Consider the following 16,925-nt stretch of genomic DNA (forward strand, 5'->3'; position numbering starts at 1 on the left):
TTATGGGATTTTTGATAGGTTTTAGGTGAATTAATGAGCACACACTCACACGCACGCACATATGCACCCACACACCCACACACCCACACCCGCACACACTCACGCACATACATACAAAAGAAAAAGAGAGGGAGAGCAATGATGATGACATGTCGCATCGATAAGATTACAGAATGAACTATACTGAGCTCTCTCAGAAAAAAAAAATAAAGAATGTTCTGGAAGTAGCGCAGCTCGCTCCACACGTCGCTTTAACCACTGAGATGTTTCCAAGGCGCATACGAGGCATATTATATTACTTCTGGAATTGACAGTTTGTGCCAAAATAAGTGTCGCGTTAAAAATGTTGAAGAGCGCAGAAACATGATAATGTCTACAGAAAAAAAAATTTGGGGGTGTTTCCATCCTTTGTCTGTGTGATTTGTTCTGTTATTTTGTCCCTGTGTCTCGTCAAGCTTTATGTGATCCACCTGTGTTTGCCTGACCTTCCTCATATGTCAACCAATCAGTGCCCCCTGCCACTTATGTCTTACCTAGGTGTGTGTCGTCATGTCAGTTAGTATTGGTGTATTTAGTCTCCTGTCTTTTGTTCACCTCTTGTTGGTCAATTGTTTGTTTGTTGCTTTTTGTTGCGGTTCCCCGTTGTCATGCCTTTAGATCCTCCATGTCAAATAAAGACTGATGAATGTGTGTATTTTGTTATTGAGGAGAAAGTGCTGGTAAAATATGGCATAGGTTGGGTGTGCTTGTGTAACTGACAGGGGGTCATGGGGGACACTCAAAGATTTTTATTGAGGTACATTATTTTTTCCACTGTTTTTGGATTGAGCCGGTTTCTTTCTTATTTCGTTGTTGAAATTTAGATGTCTCCGGGGTTGGTGAAGGACTCTGGTTGGTGGCCTGGTGGGTGGTGTCTGGTCGGTGCTGGATTTCACGTTCCTTTCTTTTCTTTGGTCCTTCCTCGGGTTTCCTGACGGCCTCACGACTCTGGCTGGAAGTTGTTCGGTTTAGGTGAACGGTATGGGATTTTTTTTTCAATAAGTTTTAGGTGAACTAATGAATACACATTTACTCGCACGCACGCACGCACGCACACACGCACATACACATAATCACCCACATACTATTAAATTAAATTTTTAAAAAAAATAAAATAAAATAAAATAAAAATTTCCACTGTTTTTGGATTGAGCCGGTTTCTTTTTTTGCTCACAACTTCTCCACATTTAGAGAAAACTCGCTTGCACGGGACCGACGATGCTGGCGTGCATAAAAATTGTATTGCAAGCTGAAACAGATGAGGGTACATATTTTGGTGGCTCCGCCAGTAAACCTGTGGATCCTCTGATCGTTCCAGGGGTGGCTCAGTCAAATAACGCTGCACCTCCACCATAGCGTCTGGCACCTGCCACTTGGGTAACTCAGGTTCCATTCCCGTCCAAGTCAAAATGTTTTTTATTTAATTTGCGCCTCGAAAAAAAAAATGCCCTTCGAAAAAATAAATCAATAAATAATTGTCCCCCGGGGATAATTAAAGTTTTTTTCTGATTCTGATCTATATACATAACTTTAAACAGCCAGCACACCTACCTTATCAGGAGTGATCAGATTGAAGTGTTCCCACATTTCAGAACGACCGCTCTTCCTGGCTGGCTCCATGAATGACCAAATGTAACAACGCGAGGCAATGACAATTCAACAGCACCAACAACACACCGACAACCCACGAATAGTACATTGTTTAGAGCGGTCATAAAGGGTTGACGCTCAAATTCAAAACTGTTTCAACCTGTCACCTGTCAGAATCGAGAATCACGTGATTGGACCGCGAACCAGGCATGTGATTCAGTCGGCAACAAATCAGTCGCTGCTGATGTCACGTGATGTCACTATGTCACGTGATTTTTTCCGCACCAAAAGAAGCTTTGAAGCAGTGGTTCTATGGAATTGTAGTTCAGGGTTTGAAGCTTGTATCGAAGCTTCAGTGTCGCACTGCCATCACTACTTGCCATGCCTCGTTTTTTTTTAAACTTTGTTGAATTTTGTTTCTTTGGAATTCGCCATGTTTGCCCACTTGTTTTTGTTTGATTAAAATAAACCCCTTTTGGAATTCGCCTCTGCCTTCTCACATCTGCTTCCCTGCACCTGGGTCCTCAACCTCGCCTCAAACGCTGACAAACTGTGCACCAAGCAGGGGTGAAAGTGGTGAGAATTTCTTGCCGGAAATCATGTCATTGATAACAGCACATTTTTGTAATTTTAAGCATTACTATTCGCAATACAACATGTACTTACTATATTTTTAGGTAATTTAATTGTTTTAAATTAAACATTAAAAACGGCTTGGAAATAAGGCAACTTCTTGTTGTACAAACTGTATTTTAATTATGGGGGAAAAAAATATTTTTATGAGAAGTAAGTAAGAATAAGTTTCTGTTATTTTTGCTGTATTTTTTTATTTATTTATTTTTGTTTTCTTCTTCATCTTTGGACAAACCAGTTGCACTACATGGCCCCAGCAACCATAGAGTACACTAATACTAAATTCTTCTGGTTAGGCGGTAGCCTTGAAGCACCCATTCCAATGGGTGTGGTGATAGTACTTTATGGCTTTGATCTCAATTCCCAAGAGTGCGTGCCAAGGTATGGGCGTTCATTCAGTGTTATTTTTTACATACCTGTAAGTGAATCAAATGGAGATATTGAGATCTCAATTTGCTGTGTTGTAGGATGATACCATTGTTAAATGGTTTGGTAAAAAAAAAAAAAAAAACATTTGCCAGCTTCACAAGAGCTCACACATGACACCTACGATGAGTGGTGTGGTGATGAGATGCCTAAATGAATACTTAATCAAAGCACTCATTGATTGATTGATACTCTGGTGGCGGTAAACTACGTGTGTAGCCACCGCTGCCCAGGGGCAGGTGATAGAGGTGTGGCTGCCAGTATGCACCTGTGGCCCCTCCGACCACCACCGAATATTCGCACCAGCCATACACCAGAGTGAGTGGCACTGGAGGCAGAAGTGAAGTGAATGAAACATGACTCGGAGAAAGTCGGATTCAAACATTGGAATTACTGGACAACTTGCTCTACCTCCTTAGCTACTGGGGGTCGGCATCTTAGTCTGCTCGAACCTTTGGTATAAACTGGATTCCAATCACTTCAGTGGTTATGAGAATATTGGTCAAAAAGTCATGTGTCTATAACTTTGCCTATTAAAAATGCTGCTGTGGCCAAACCACTCAAAATAAGTCAACCAAACGTTCAACCAATAATAAACTTGATGTTTAATTATTTCAGAAGAGTGCTGTATATATGATGATTAACACCTTCTTTTCAATGATGGCAGTTAGCAATGGACAGTTTTTAGTCAGAAATTGTGTTTTCCTGCTTAGTTAAAAAAAAGAAAGAAGAAGATGCCTCTTGCACATTCGCACGGTGGTGGCCCAATGGGTGTGCGCATGTGCATAGGCATAAGGGGGATAAGGGATGTAGCTTGTCATGGTTTGGGGTTACTTCCCGCTCCAAAAATTGCATGGGAAGTCGGTGAGTAAACCGAATCTAATGAAAGTTACGCAAAGGAGAAAAGGACTTAAAATATAAACACATCCCAACCCTACTTTCTTGAGAAGGGTACTCTTTTTGATACAAAAGCTCCTCAACATACGTGTTGACAATATGCATGTTTCTGGGGTGAACCAAAATTTACAAAAATGGACCTTGGACTTGTTTTTGAAATGTTATTTTAAATGAAACATACAACATGTAAAATATGTTAACAGAAATAACTTAATACAGAATTATTGTTTTTTTTACTATAGTTGTCTGTACTACATTATAAAAAAACATATATTACATACACATCAAAAAAAGAAATGTGCTTAAATCTACAAAATAATAATGCATGTACAAGTCTGTGAATGGGTAAGTATAAACACATATAAAACATATGCACAAAATAAATTTACTTTAGTACTGTTTGTGTCTGCCTTTTTACATTTTGACTTTAATAGAAATACTTCAAAATGGAGCTTTTGTTTGCTGAAAAACAATCTTATGTCCATGACCTACTTCATGAGGCTAGTTTTATTTATTTTTTTGTGCAGACACACACACACACCACACGTGGTAAGCTAGTCAAAAGCAGCACAATAGAGACATTAATATTAACACTTGTTTCTAGGGGTGTTAGAAAAAATCGATTCGGCAATATATCGCGATATTACAGCGCGCAATTCTCGAATCGATTCGATATGCGGCCGAATCGATTTTCAAACAAAACTTGAATTTATGGGAATATTCAACAAAACGTCTTACTTAGGGTTAGGATTCACACATTAAGCATGGAAGAATGTTATATTAATGAAACTTTAAGTCTTAATATTTTATTTCAGTGCTGTTCAAACATGAAACAGACTGCAACCTGTTTGTTAAATGCAGTGGCTCAGTTATAAGCCTGAATTTTCAGATAAATAAATACATTTTCACACAAATCTTACAGTGTACATGTACAAGTTTACTGATTAGTATTTTCTAAATTTGAGTATTAAAAAAAATTCACAAATAATCAATTTATAGATTCACATCGGGATTAATCTAATTGAATCGTGACCTATGAATCGTGATACGAATCGAATCGCCAGGTACTAGGCAATTCACACCCCTATTTATTTCCCTCATTAGCACGTAGCAACATGATTGAGGAGCAAAAAAGCAGATTAGTAGTGAAAATAATGTGTTGGTGTTGAGTGGTAGAAGGTAAGAAACGTTTCACATATCACACTTTCATTCAACTAGAGAAACATACCGTGTGACTGGACTGAGGAGGACAAGTGCTCTGCTCGTCTGCTTGTAAGCAGGGGAGGGGGCGAGGTGGATCAAACCTTTTTCAATCAAATGGGGGGTGTACTATATTTTCGATGTTTAAATATTACTTTTAAACTCTATGGTTTTATGTATATATATATATTATAGCTATAAATTTCTAGCTTGTTAAAAAGAACACACAGTAAAAATATATCTATATACTCTAAAAATGTGGGGGTGCTATTGTTCAGTTTGGGGGTGCTGAAGCACACCCAAATATGGCCTAAATATGCGTCTGGTGCCAAAGAACAATGTTGAATTCCGTTTTCCATTTGTTTTCAATTTTTTTTGAAGGCTTTGACTCATTCAACCATGTGTCTAAAAGACAAGCCTCGAAGAACAAGTGCCTAACATTCCAGCGGGTGTGTTTTACGAAGTATACTATTTACAGCAAGGTGATTCAGTTAATTGATGCATTTCCGCATAGAAAGAACATAAAAAGAAATACCACTTGACAAGGCCCGCCTAATAGAAAACACCTACTTTAATTATGTAAAAACGATAAGACACACCAAACAATTGCGTCACCTGAACAAGGACTCCACCTTAACAACCACCACACAAGTGTTTTAAGCCTCCATTAAAAGACAGACAGAAGCAACACAGGAGCAGGACTGACACCAACGCAAGAGCCGAGGGGGGCTCCAAGAGCACACTTGATTTAGCGTGGTGAGTAATTTCTCAATGTTTAAATTGTTGTTTTCAGGGAACACATCCATGTTTAGCATATTTGGCGTTGCACTTTGTACAATCAAGGGGGAAATATACTTTTGGACTCAGGTCAAAGTGGACATTGCTTCATGTCTTTCTGATCCATCACTTTATGCATGCAGTGTAGAGACCTCAACACTTGTGCGCATCTTGAAGAGTGGAACAAAAAATTTATGAAATTAATAAAAACAACAAACTAGCCTTAAAATGAATTAAACCTTACTGAATAAAACACACACGCACAAAAGTCAAAACTATACTGAAAAATCCAAATCTATTAGCACTCTGCTCCTAAGTATTAATGTCAATGTATTTGGGGAGATTTCCACAAACTTCGCTTTTGCATCATCTGTCTCTGAATTATGTTGTCCAACATGACAGCAGACTAATTTATCTTTGTTTTAAATCAAGACTAGACAATTGCAAACATTTAATTTTAGTTTGGAAAACTAACTAGTAACCGCAGTTAGAAAAAAAAACCCTGATGAGTACAACATCAATTCCTCGTGTGTGATATAGTTAAGCTGTTCTTTAGTTGTTGTTGTTTAAAAAAAATAAAAATAAATACATATATATATATCACAAACCAATACCACATAAAAAACAATAATTGATGGATAAAGAGTAATTGGGGAAAACTGTTTGCAATACACTTTAATGCCAAACAAAACCCATGGGATAATTTGATTATTGATGGAATAATCGATAGAATAATCATTCCTAAAAATACCTGTGACACTGTGTAACAGGCATTGTCAAGTTGCAAAACTTGTGAAGCTGCTATCAAAAAATAGGTGAGTATTTCGGTCGCTATCAGAGATTTTGAAGTATGAAGGAGCATGATCGTGTAGTGGAAGTTTATTCATTTTATATAGTACAGTATTTGTAGAATGAGCTCCATTCCTTATTTGTGGGGACATGCCTGTGACGACATTATAGAAGACGAGTGTCAGGCCTGGATTCACCATGCCATGCCTTAGTACTTTCCAAGGTTTCTGAAAAATTTTACTTTCCAAGGTTTCTGGAAAATTGAAACCATCGTAGTAGGTGTGGATGAGAACCTATGGCCTATAACAAACACTATGGCTTGATGGGGATGACGAGTGATTGTTCATCTTATTTTATTTTTTGTTTTTTTAACTGTACAGTAGTGGCTGACTGTTCAAGCAACAGCAACTTGCAAGTTGGTTAGCTCCTACCTCGTTGTTCTAGAGCAAGGTATCACCCAAACTGGTCCTCGAGGTCCGGATTCCTGCATGTTTTAGATGTTTTCGCCCACTAGCACACCTGATTCAGCTCACCAGCATGCCTGATAACAATCCTGATCTTTAGTATCAGGTGTGTTGGTAGGCGGAAACATCTAAAACCTGCAGGACTTTGGACCTCGAGGACCGGAATTGGTGAACCCTGTTCTAGAGGGTCCAGCACTCTCTGCCTGCCTGCTACTTCCACTCGTAGCAGGCACTCATCCGACATATCTGGAACCAAATTCTGCTCAAATTCATTGTTTTCATCCAAAGAAGTCTTGGGCGAATTACAAAGTGTAGTCACGTGAGCCACTGCTGTCATACCTGCTCATTAACTTTTATGGAATGACACATCATTCTCTCAACCACAGCCACACAATCGCTATTGTCGAATTTTGATAAGGAAGCTTTAAAAACACACACACACACAAAATCTGTCCTGCTTTATCCATCTCAATTTTCTTCACATTCTTTCTGCCTTCTACATGCTCCTCCACCACAATCCCTTGTTGTTTCACACAGGAGACTTGCAGTTCTTGGAGAAGTCTCCTTCTGTTATCTGTGGATCCTCTCAGAATTTTTGGAGCCTATCCCAGCTGTCTTTGGGCAAATGACGGGTTACACCCTGGACTGGTTGTCTGCCAATCACAGGGCACAATTACTGTAGACAACCATTCACACGCAGAATTACACCTATAGAAAATTTAAAGTATACATGTTTTTGAAATCTGGAAGGAAACCAGTGCACTCGGAAAAAAGCCACGCAGGCACAGCGAAAATATGCAATCTCCACACAGGAAGGTCGGATCTTTCCTGTGTACAATTCCTATACTTCTGAACTATGAGGCGAATGCGCTAAACTAACATTCACCGTGCCACCATTTTATTTAAATCAATGACAACATAATAAATGAGAAATTATTTAGCATACTACAATAGTAATTGAACACAAAATGTTGATTTCTTTTGGTTAATGTGAAGATTCCGTCTTACAGCGAGGACATAAAGATTAGCATAGACTTGACAGCAATCAGTCCAGGCGCCTCATGGCAAGACATGGAACCCGGGCCATGGCAACTTGACATCGTCCAAACAGCCAGCTTTCACATGATATTTGTCTAATGGACTTTCTCTACATGTATATTTAGCATTCCTTTTCACTGTCTTTCAGGACATCACCAGCCACAATGATCATTCTCAAGGTGTTCACTGTTGCCCTTCTGCTGGTTGGTAAGTTATCAAATTCTAAAAATTCAAATTCAAATTCAAAAAACTACCCGGTAAGAGAGAGCCAGTAAAATGTAACCGTGTAACACAGACATTAACTCTTTATTGCAGAGACCAAATGTATGTCTGTTAGGATAAGGAGACAAGAGCCAGCTGATTCAGCCATTACTCCTGATGAAAATGGCCCACCGCCACCATCTCAACCAGGACCACCGGGACCACCTTCAGGACCACCTTCAGGACCTGATGGAGAAGAGGAACCACCAGGACCAGATGGTCCACCAGGTCCAGAAGGCCCAGATGGTCCACCAGGAGAAGATAATGGTCAATCAGGACCACCGGGTCAATCAGGACCACCGGGACAATCTTCAGGACCACCTTCAGGACCACCTTCAGGACCACCTTCGGGACCACCTTCAGGACCACCTTCGGGACCACCTTCAGGACCACCTTCAGGACCACCTTCAGGACCACCTTCGGGACCACCTTCAGGACCACCTTCAGGACCACCTTCAGGACCACCAGGACCAGAAGGTCCACCAGGACCAGAGGGTCCACCTGGGGAAGATGGTCCACCGGGACCAGATGGCCAGGATGGTCCACCAGGACCAGAAGGACCACCAGGACCAAATGGACCAGAGGGTTCATCTGGAGAAGATGGTCCACCAGGACCAGATGGACCACCAGGACCTGATGGAGAAGAGGGCCCACCAGGACCAGATGGCCCAGATGGTCAACCAGGACCAGATGGAGATGAGGGCCCACCAGGACCAGATGGACCACCAGGACCAAATGGACCACAGGGTCCATCTGGAGAAGATGGTCCTCCAGGACCAGATGGACCACCAGGACCTGATGGAGAAGAGGGCCCACCAGGACAAGAGGGACCAGGAGGTCAACCAGGACCAGATGGACCAGAGGGTCCGCCTGGAGAAGATGGTCCACCAGGACCAGATGGCCCAGATGGTCCACCAGGACCAGAAGGACAACCAGGACAAGATGGCCAAGATGGCCCACCAGGAGAAGACGGTCCACCGGGACCAGATGGAGAAGAGGGTCCACCAGGGCCAGACGGGCCACCAGGGCCAGATGGTCCGCCAGGACCAGATGGTCAAGATGGAGAAGACGGTCCACCAGGCCCAGAAGGTCAGCCAGGACCAGATGGTGCACAAGGACCAGATGGTCCACCAGGACAAGATGGTCCAGAGGGTCCACGTGGACCAGATGGTCCACCAGGACCAGATGGACCAGATGGTCCACCAGGACCAGATGGACCAGATGGTCAACCCGGACAAGATGGACCAGAGGGCCCACCAGGACCAGAGGGTTCACAAGGACCAGATGGAGAAGAGGGTCCACCAGGCCCAGATGGACCACGTGGACAAGATGGTCCAGATGGTCCTCCAGGACCAGATGGTCCACCAGGAGAAAGTGGAGAAGAAGGTCCACCAGGACCAGAGGGACCAGAGGGTCCACCAGGACCAGATGGGGAAGATGGCCCCCCAGGACCGGATGGTCTACCAGGACAAGAGGGTCAACCAGGAGATGATGGGGAGGAAGGTCCACCAGGACCAGATGGTCCACCAGGACCAGATGGTCCAGATGGTCCACCTGGACCAGATGGTGAACCAGGGCCAGATGGACCAGAGGGTCCACCAGGACTAGATGGACCAGAGGGTCCACCAGGACCAGATGGATCAGAGGGTCCAATAGGACCAGAAGGTCCACCAGGACCAGATGGATCTGAGGGCCCACCAGGACCAGACGGTTCACCTGGACCAGAAGGCCTTCCAGGACAAGATGGACAAGAGGGTCTACCAGGACCAGAAGGACCAGATGGACCAGAGGGTCCACCTGGAGAAGATGGTCCACCAGGACCAGATGGCCCAGATGGTCCACCAGGACCAGATGGTCAACCAGGACCTGATGGAGAAGATGGCCCACCAGGACCAGATGGCCCAGATGGTTCACCAGGACCAGATGGCCCACCAGGACCCGATGGAGAAGAGGGTCCACCAGGACCAGGTGGATCAGAAGGCCCAACAGGACCAGAGGGACCAGAAGGTCCACCAGGACCAGATGGACCAGATGGTCCACCTGGAGAAGATGGTCTACCAGGACCAGAGGGCTCAGATGGTCCTCCAGGACCAGAAGGACCAGAAGGACAACCAGGACCAGATGGACCAGATGGCTCACCAGGACCAGATGGACCAGAAGGTCCACCAGGACCAGATGGAGAAGAGGGTCCACCAGGGCCAGATGGGCAACCTGGGCAAGATGGCCCAGATGGTCCACCAGGACCAGACGGTCCAACAGGAGAAGAAGGACCAGAGGGTCCACCAGGACCAGATGGTCCACCTGGACCAGATGGTGCACAAGGACCAGAGGGTCCACCAGGACCAGATGGAATAGAGGGTCCAGCAGGACCAGATGGTCCAGGTGGTCCACCAGGACCAGATGGTCCAGATGGTCCACCAGGACCAGATGGTGCACCAGGGCCAGATGGACCTCAGGGTCCAACGGGACAAGATGGACCAGATGGTCCACCAGGACCAGATGGATCAGCAGGTCCACCAGGACCAGAAGGTCCAACAGGACCAGATGGATCTGAGGGTCCACCAGGACCAGCGGGTCCACAAGGACCAGATGGTCTAACTGGACAAGATGGACCAGAGGGGCCACCGGGACCAGAAGGGTCAGAAGGACCAGATGGTCTACCTGGACCAGTTGGACCAGAGGGTCCACTTGGACCAATGGGTCCACCAGGACCAGATGGACCTGAGGGTCCGCCAGGACCAGATGGACAAGATGGCTCACCAGGACAAGATGGACCAGAGGGTCCACCAGGACCAGATGGACCCGACGGTCCACCAGGGCCAGATGGACAAGAGGGACCACAAGGACCAGAGGGCCCATCAGGACCAGCGGGTCCACCGGGACTAGATGGACAAGATGGAGCACCAGGACCAGATGGTCCACCAGGACCAGATGGACCAGTGGGTCAACCAGGACCAGATGGTTCTGCAGGACCAGATGGACCAGAGGGTCAACCAGGACCAGATGGAGCAGAGGGTCCACAAGGACCAGATGGACAAGAAGGTCCTAGAGGACCAGATGGACAAGAGGGTCCACGTGGGCCAGAGGGTCCACCGGGACCAGATGGTACACAAGGTCCACCTGGACCAGATGGCCCACAAGGAGAAGAAGGACCAGAGGGTCCACAAGGACCAGATGGTCAAACAGGACCAGATGGTTCACCAGGACCAGATGGACCAGAGGGTCCGCAAGGACCAGTTGGCCAAACAGGACCAGATGGGCCAGAGGGTCCACCAGGACCAGATGGTTCACCAGGACCAGATGGACCAGATGGTCCAAGAGGACCACAGGGTCCACCAGGACCAGATGGTCAACCAGGGACAGATGGTGGAGAAGGACCAGATGGTCGACCAGGGCCAGATGGACCAGAAGGTCCACCAGGGCCGAATGGACCAGAAGGTCCAAGTGGACCAGAGGGTCCACCAGGACCAGATGGACCAAGTGGCCCACCAGGACAAGAGGGTCCACAAGGACCAGATGGTACAGAAGGTCCACCAGGACCAGTTGGACCACCAGGGCCGGATGGACCAGATGGTCCACGTGGACCAGAAGGTGCACCAGGGCAAGATGGACCAGATGGTTCACCAGGACTTGATGGTCTACCAGGACCAGATGGACCAGATGGCTCACCAGGACCAGATGGTTCACAAGGACCAGTTGGACCGGAGGGCCCATCAGGACCAGATGGGCAACCAGGGTCAGACGGCCCAGATGGTCGACCAGGACCAGATGGTCTAGCGGGACCTGATGGAGAAGAGGGTCCACCAGGACCAGAGGGACCAGAGGGTCCACCAGGACCAGATGGGCAAGAGGGTCCACCAGGACCAGATGGTGCACAAGGACCAGATGGAGCACCAGGACCATCTGGTCCAGGTGGTCCACCAGGACCAGATGGTCCACCAGGACCAGATGGTTCCGATGGTCCACCAGGACCAGATGGTGAAACAGGGCCAGATGGACCTCAGGGTCCTCCGGGACCAGATGGACCACAGGGTTCACCAGGACCAGATGGACCAGAAGGTCAACCAGGACCAGAAGGTCAACCAGGACCAGATGGATCTGAGGGTCCACCAGGACCAGAGGGTGTACCAGGACTAGATGGTTCACCGGGACAAGATGGACCAGAGGGTCCACCAGGACCAGAGGGTCCTTCAGGACCAGAAGGTCAACCTGGACCAGATGGAGCAGAGGGTCCACGTGGACCAGAGGGTCCACCAGGACCAGATGGACCCGAGGGTCCCACTGGACCAGATGGAGCAGATGGCTCACCAGGACCAGATGGACCAGAGGGTCCACAAGGAGCAGTTGGACCTGATGGTCCACCAGGACAAGATGGGCAGGAGGGTCCACCGGGACCAGAGGGCCCACCAGGACCAGAGGGTCCACCAGGACCAGATGGACCAGATGGTTCACCAGGACCAGATGGTCCACCAGGACAAGATGGACCAGATGGTCAACCAGGACCAGATGGTCCACCAGGACCAGATGGACCAGATGGTTCACCAGGACCAGATGGACCAGAAGGCCCACCAGGACCAGATGGACCAGAGGGTCCACCAGGACCAGATGGACAAGAGGGTCCACGTGGACCAGAGGGTCCACCAGGACCAGATGGACCAGATGGTCCACCTGGACCAGATGGTCCACAAGGAGAAGAAGGACCAGAGGGTCCACCAGGACCAGAAGGTCCAACAGGACCAGATGGTTCACCAGGACAAGATGGACCAGAGGGACCTTCAGGACCAGATGGCCAACCAGGACCAGATGGACCAGAAGGTCCACCAGGACCAGATGGTGCACCGGGACCAAATGGACCAGAGGGTCCACTAGGACCAGAGGGTCCACCAGGTCAAGATGGTGCACCAGGGCCAGACGGTGCACAGGGCCCAGATGGTTCACCAGGACCAGATGGACCAGAAGGTCCACCAGGACCAGATGGACCAGAAGGTCCAAGTGGACCAGAGGGTCCACCAGGACCAGGTGGACCAGGGGGCCCACCAGGACCAGACGGTCCACCAGGACCAGATGGTACAGAGGGTCCACCAGGACCAGATGGACAACCAGGGCCAGATGGGCAAGATGGTCAACCAGGACCAGATGGACCAGCGGGGCCAGATGGACCAGAAGGTCCACCAGGACCAGATGGTCCAACAGGACCAGAAGGACCAGAAGGTCCAACAGGACCGGGTGGTCCACCAGGGCCAGATGGACCAGAAGGTCCACGTGGACCAGAGGGATCACCAGGACCAGATGGTCCAACAGGGCCAGAGGGACTAGAAGGTCCAGGTGGACCAGAAGGTCCACCAGGACCAGATGGACCAGATGGTTCACCAGGACCAGATGGACTACAGGGTCTTCCAGGACCAGAGGGTCCGCCCGGACAAGATGGACCAGATGGTCAGCCAGGACCAGATGGTGCACCAGGATCAGATGGGCCAGAGGGTCCACCTGGACCAGATGGTTCACCAGGACCAGATGGTCCCGAGGGTCCACCTGGACCAGATGGTCCACCGGGACCAGATGGTCTACAAGGGCCTGATGGTCCACCAGGACCAGAAGGCCCACCAGGACCAGATGGTCCACCAGGACCAGAAGGTCCACCAGGACTAGATGGTTCACCAGGACCAGATGGTGTACAAGGACCTGATGGGCCAGAAGGTCCACCAGGTCTAGAAGGTCCACTAGGACCAGATGGTCCACCAGGACCAGATGGACCAGAAGGTCCCCGCGGACCTGAGGGTCCACCAGGACCAGATGGACCAGATGGTCCACCGGGACCAGATGGACCAGAGGGTCAACCAGGCCCAGATGGTCATCCAGGACCAGATGGTCCACCAGGACCTGATGGACAAGATGGTCTACCAGGACCTGATGGACCAGATGGTCAACCAGGACCAGATGGTCCACCAGGTCCTGATGGACCAGAGGGTCCACCTGGACCAGAAGGTCCAGCAGGACAAGATGGTTCACCAGGACCTGATGGACCAGAGGGCTCACCAGGACCAGATGGTCTACCAGGACCAGATGGACCTGATGGTCGACAAGGACCAGATGGACCAGAGGGTCCACGTGGACCACAGGGTCTACGTGGACCAGAGGGTCCACCAGGCCCAGATGGTCTACCAGGCACAGAGGGTCCACCAGGACCAGAAGGTCCACTAGGACCAGATGGACCCGAGGGTCCTCCTGGACCAGAGGGTCCACCAGGACCAGATGGACAAGAAGGTCCACCTGGACCAGAGGGTCCACAAGGAGCAGAAGGACCAGAGGGTCTGCCAGGACCAGATGGTCCAACAGGACCAAATGGTTCACCAGGACCGGAAGGACCGGAGGGTCCACCAGGGCCAGATGGACCAGATGGTGCACCAGGACCAGATGGTCTACCTGGATCAGAGGGTCCACCTGGACCAGATGGACCAGAGGGCCCACCAGGACCAGATGGTCTACAGGGACCAGATGGACCAGAGGGTCAACCAGGACCAGATGGACAACCAGGACCAGATGGACCAGAAGGTCCACCAGGACCAGATGGTCAACCAGGCCCAGATGGAGCAGATGGTCCACCGGGATCAGGTGGTCCACCAGGGCCAGACGGTCCACCAGGACCTGATGGGTCACCAGGACCAGATGGAGAAGAGGGTCCACCAGGACCTGATGGTTCCCCAGGACCAGATGGAGAAGAGGGCCCACCAGGACCTGAGGGTCCACAAGGCCCAGATGGACCAGACGGTCAACCGGGGCCAGTTGGACCAGAGGGCCCACAAGGACCAGATGGACCAGAGGGTCCACCGGGACCAGATGGTCCACCAGGACTAGATGGATCAGCGGGTCCACCTGGACCAGATGGTCAACCAGGACCAGATGGTCTACAAGGACCAGATGGTCGACCAGGACCAGATGGTCAAACAGGACCAGATGGACCAGAGGGTCCACCCGGACCAGATGGTCCACCAGGTCCAGAGGGACCACTAGGACCAGGTGGTCCACCAGGAACAGATGGACCAGAGGGTCCACCAGGACCAGAAGGTCCATCAGGACCAGAGGGTCCACCTGGACCAAATGGACTACCAGGACCAGACGGTCTAATTGGACCACTTGGACCAGAGGGACCACGTGGACCACAGGGTTTCCGTGGTCTACCAGGACCACCTGGACCACCAGGACCACCTAGTCCACCAGGACCACCCAGTCCACCTGTACCATACTGGCCAATGCCGCGTTATCCATATTGGTCACCACCACAACAGAGTTATGAGCCACGACCATATTGGCAACCTTGGCCACAGCCCCCACTACCACACCCTCGTGCACTTTGGCCACGACCACCACGACCTTATCCCTAAATTTAACAACACGGGCTGCCCAGATTACTTGTTTTTCGTATGACTTTTATGCATCTGGACAGATCAGATGGACCTTGCAGGACTGCACTACCATGTGGAACACATTTACTTTATCATATTGTAAATAGTAACCAAGGCTTTGAGTTTCATGAGTTTTCATGCATGGTTAGATACTTATTTATGGACACTTCTTAGTTTTTCTTCTATTCCTCCAAAATGTAATCTATAAATTTTCCTTGAAAACTGAATCATTGGATGTCACAAATCATTGTCAACCTGTCTACACTTTGAGAATCTTTTACAAATGTAAGTGAACAAATCAAATAAAAATGACTTGACTTTACCGTTGCATTTAGTGTAGTTTTTAACTGTATAGTTTTGGTTGTAAATTAACACAAACCCTTGGGAAATAATATATATAAGAACATTTTCTGAGCAAAAAACATTTTGGGAGTGTCAAAGGTTTTTTTGTGCATTTTTGGGCCTTTAAAAACAACTTTGTTTCCTTGTCAAACACTCTGTTGAAACGCCGGCAACGTCAGATTAAATCTCTTTGAGAAGTTCAATAAAATATGGCCTCTTTAATGGAGGAAATGGAAATTAAAAAGAGTGAACACAGTAATTCATGTTGTTAAAATTTTAGAATGGCCAACAGGAGGATGCTGGTACCTCACAGTGGGGGTTGGTCACCCCCACACTTTGGAGAGTCACAAGACAAGCGAAAGAGTCCTCTTTTGTCCATGATGGGGTTGTAAAAACAAACAACCAGATCGATGTTCACTACATGCTACTAGTAGCATTACCTGCTATTGGCATGTCGGCGTGATAGTGGTTTATGTGAAGAAGCACCAGACATGTAGTTTTGCTGCAGCACTTAACTTTCATTCGGCAATGTTTGCATACAGCATATGCAAGGTTGGGAGGGTTACTTTTAAAATGTAATCCATTACAGTTACAAGTTACCTGCTAAAAAATGTAGTTAGTAACATAATCCAAGTACCATAATATTAAAGTAATGTAACTAGATTACCTTTGGATTACTCTAATATTGAGTACGCTCATGAAGACAAAATAAAAATAAATATCACCACAATATATATTCTATACAATGTGCCCCTGCTATTTGTGGGTGATAGGGACCCGGGCAGCCTACAAATAGCAAAAATCCTTGTGTAATTAAAAAGCATGTAGGCTATTGATTGATTGATTGATTGATTGAAGGCCACATGCTGTTTTCGAACTGTCACTAAAAGCAACCACACCTCACAGTTAAATAGATAGATAGATAGATAGATAGATAGATAGATAGATAGATAGATAGATAGATAGATAGATGGATGGATAGATAGATAGATAGATAGATAGATAGATAGATAGATAGATAGATAGATAGATAGATAGATAGATAGATAGATAGATAGATAGATAG

At 47.7% G+C, this 16,925-nt stretch overlaps 1 protein-coding gene across 1 annotated transcript; it reads left to right on the forward strand.

The window, feature by feature from the left end:
* Window positions 1-5,475: 5,475 nt before the first annotated feature.
* Window positions 5,476-15,770, forward strand: LOC144045031 (uncharacterized). The gene is made up of 3 exons (XM_077559805.1): window positions 5,476-5,541; window positions 8,002-8,060; window positions 8,169-15,770. Exons 2-3 carry the CDS (start codon window positions 8,018-8,020, stop codon window positions 15,494-15,496), a joined length of 7,371 nt encoding a protein of 2,456 aa, XP_077415931.1. The 5' UTR covers window positions 5,476-5,541; window positions 8,002-8,017; the 3' UTR covers window positions 15,497-15,770.
* The last annotated feature ends 1,155 nt before the right edge of the window (window positions 15,771-16,925 follow it).

This window comes from Vanacampus margaritifer, chromosome 2 (assembly GCF_051991255.1).
Source record: "Vanacampus margaritifer isolate UIUO_Vmar chromosome 2, RoL_Vmar_1.0, whole genome shotgun sequence".
NCBI lineage: Eukaryota > Metazoa > Chordata > Actinopteri > Syngnathiformes > Syngnathidae > Vanacampus > Vanacampus margaritifer.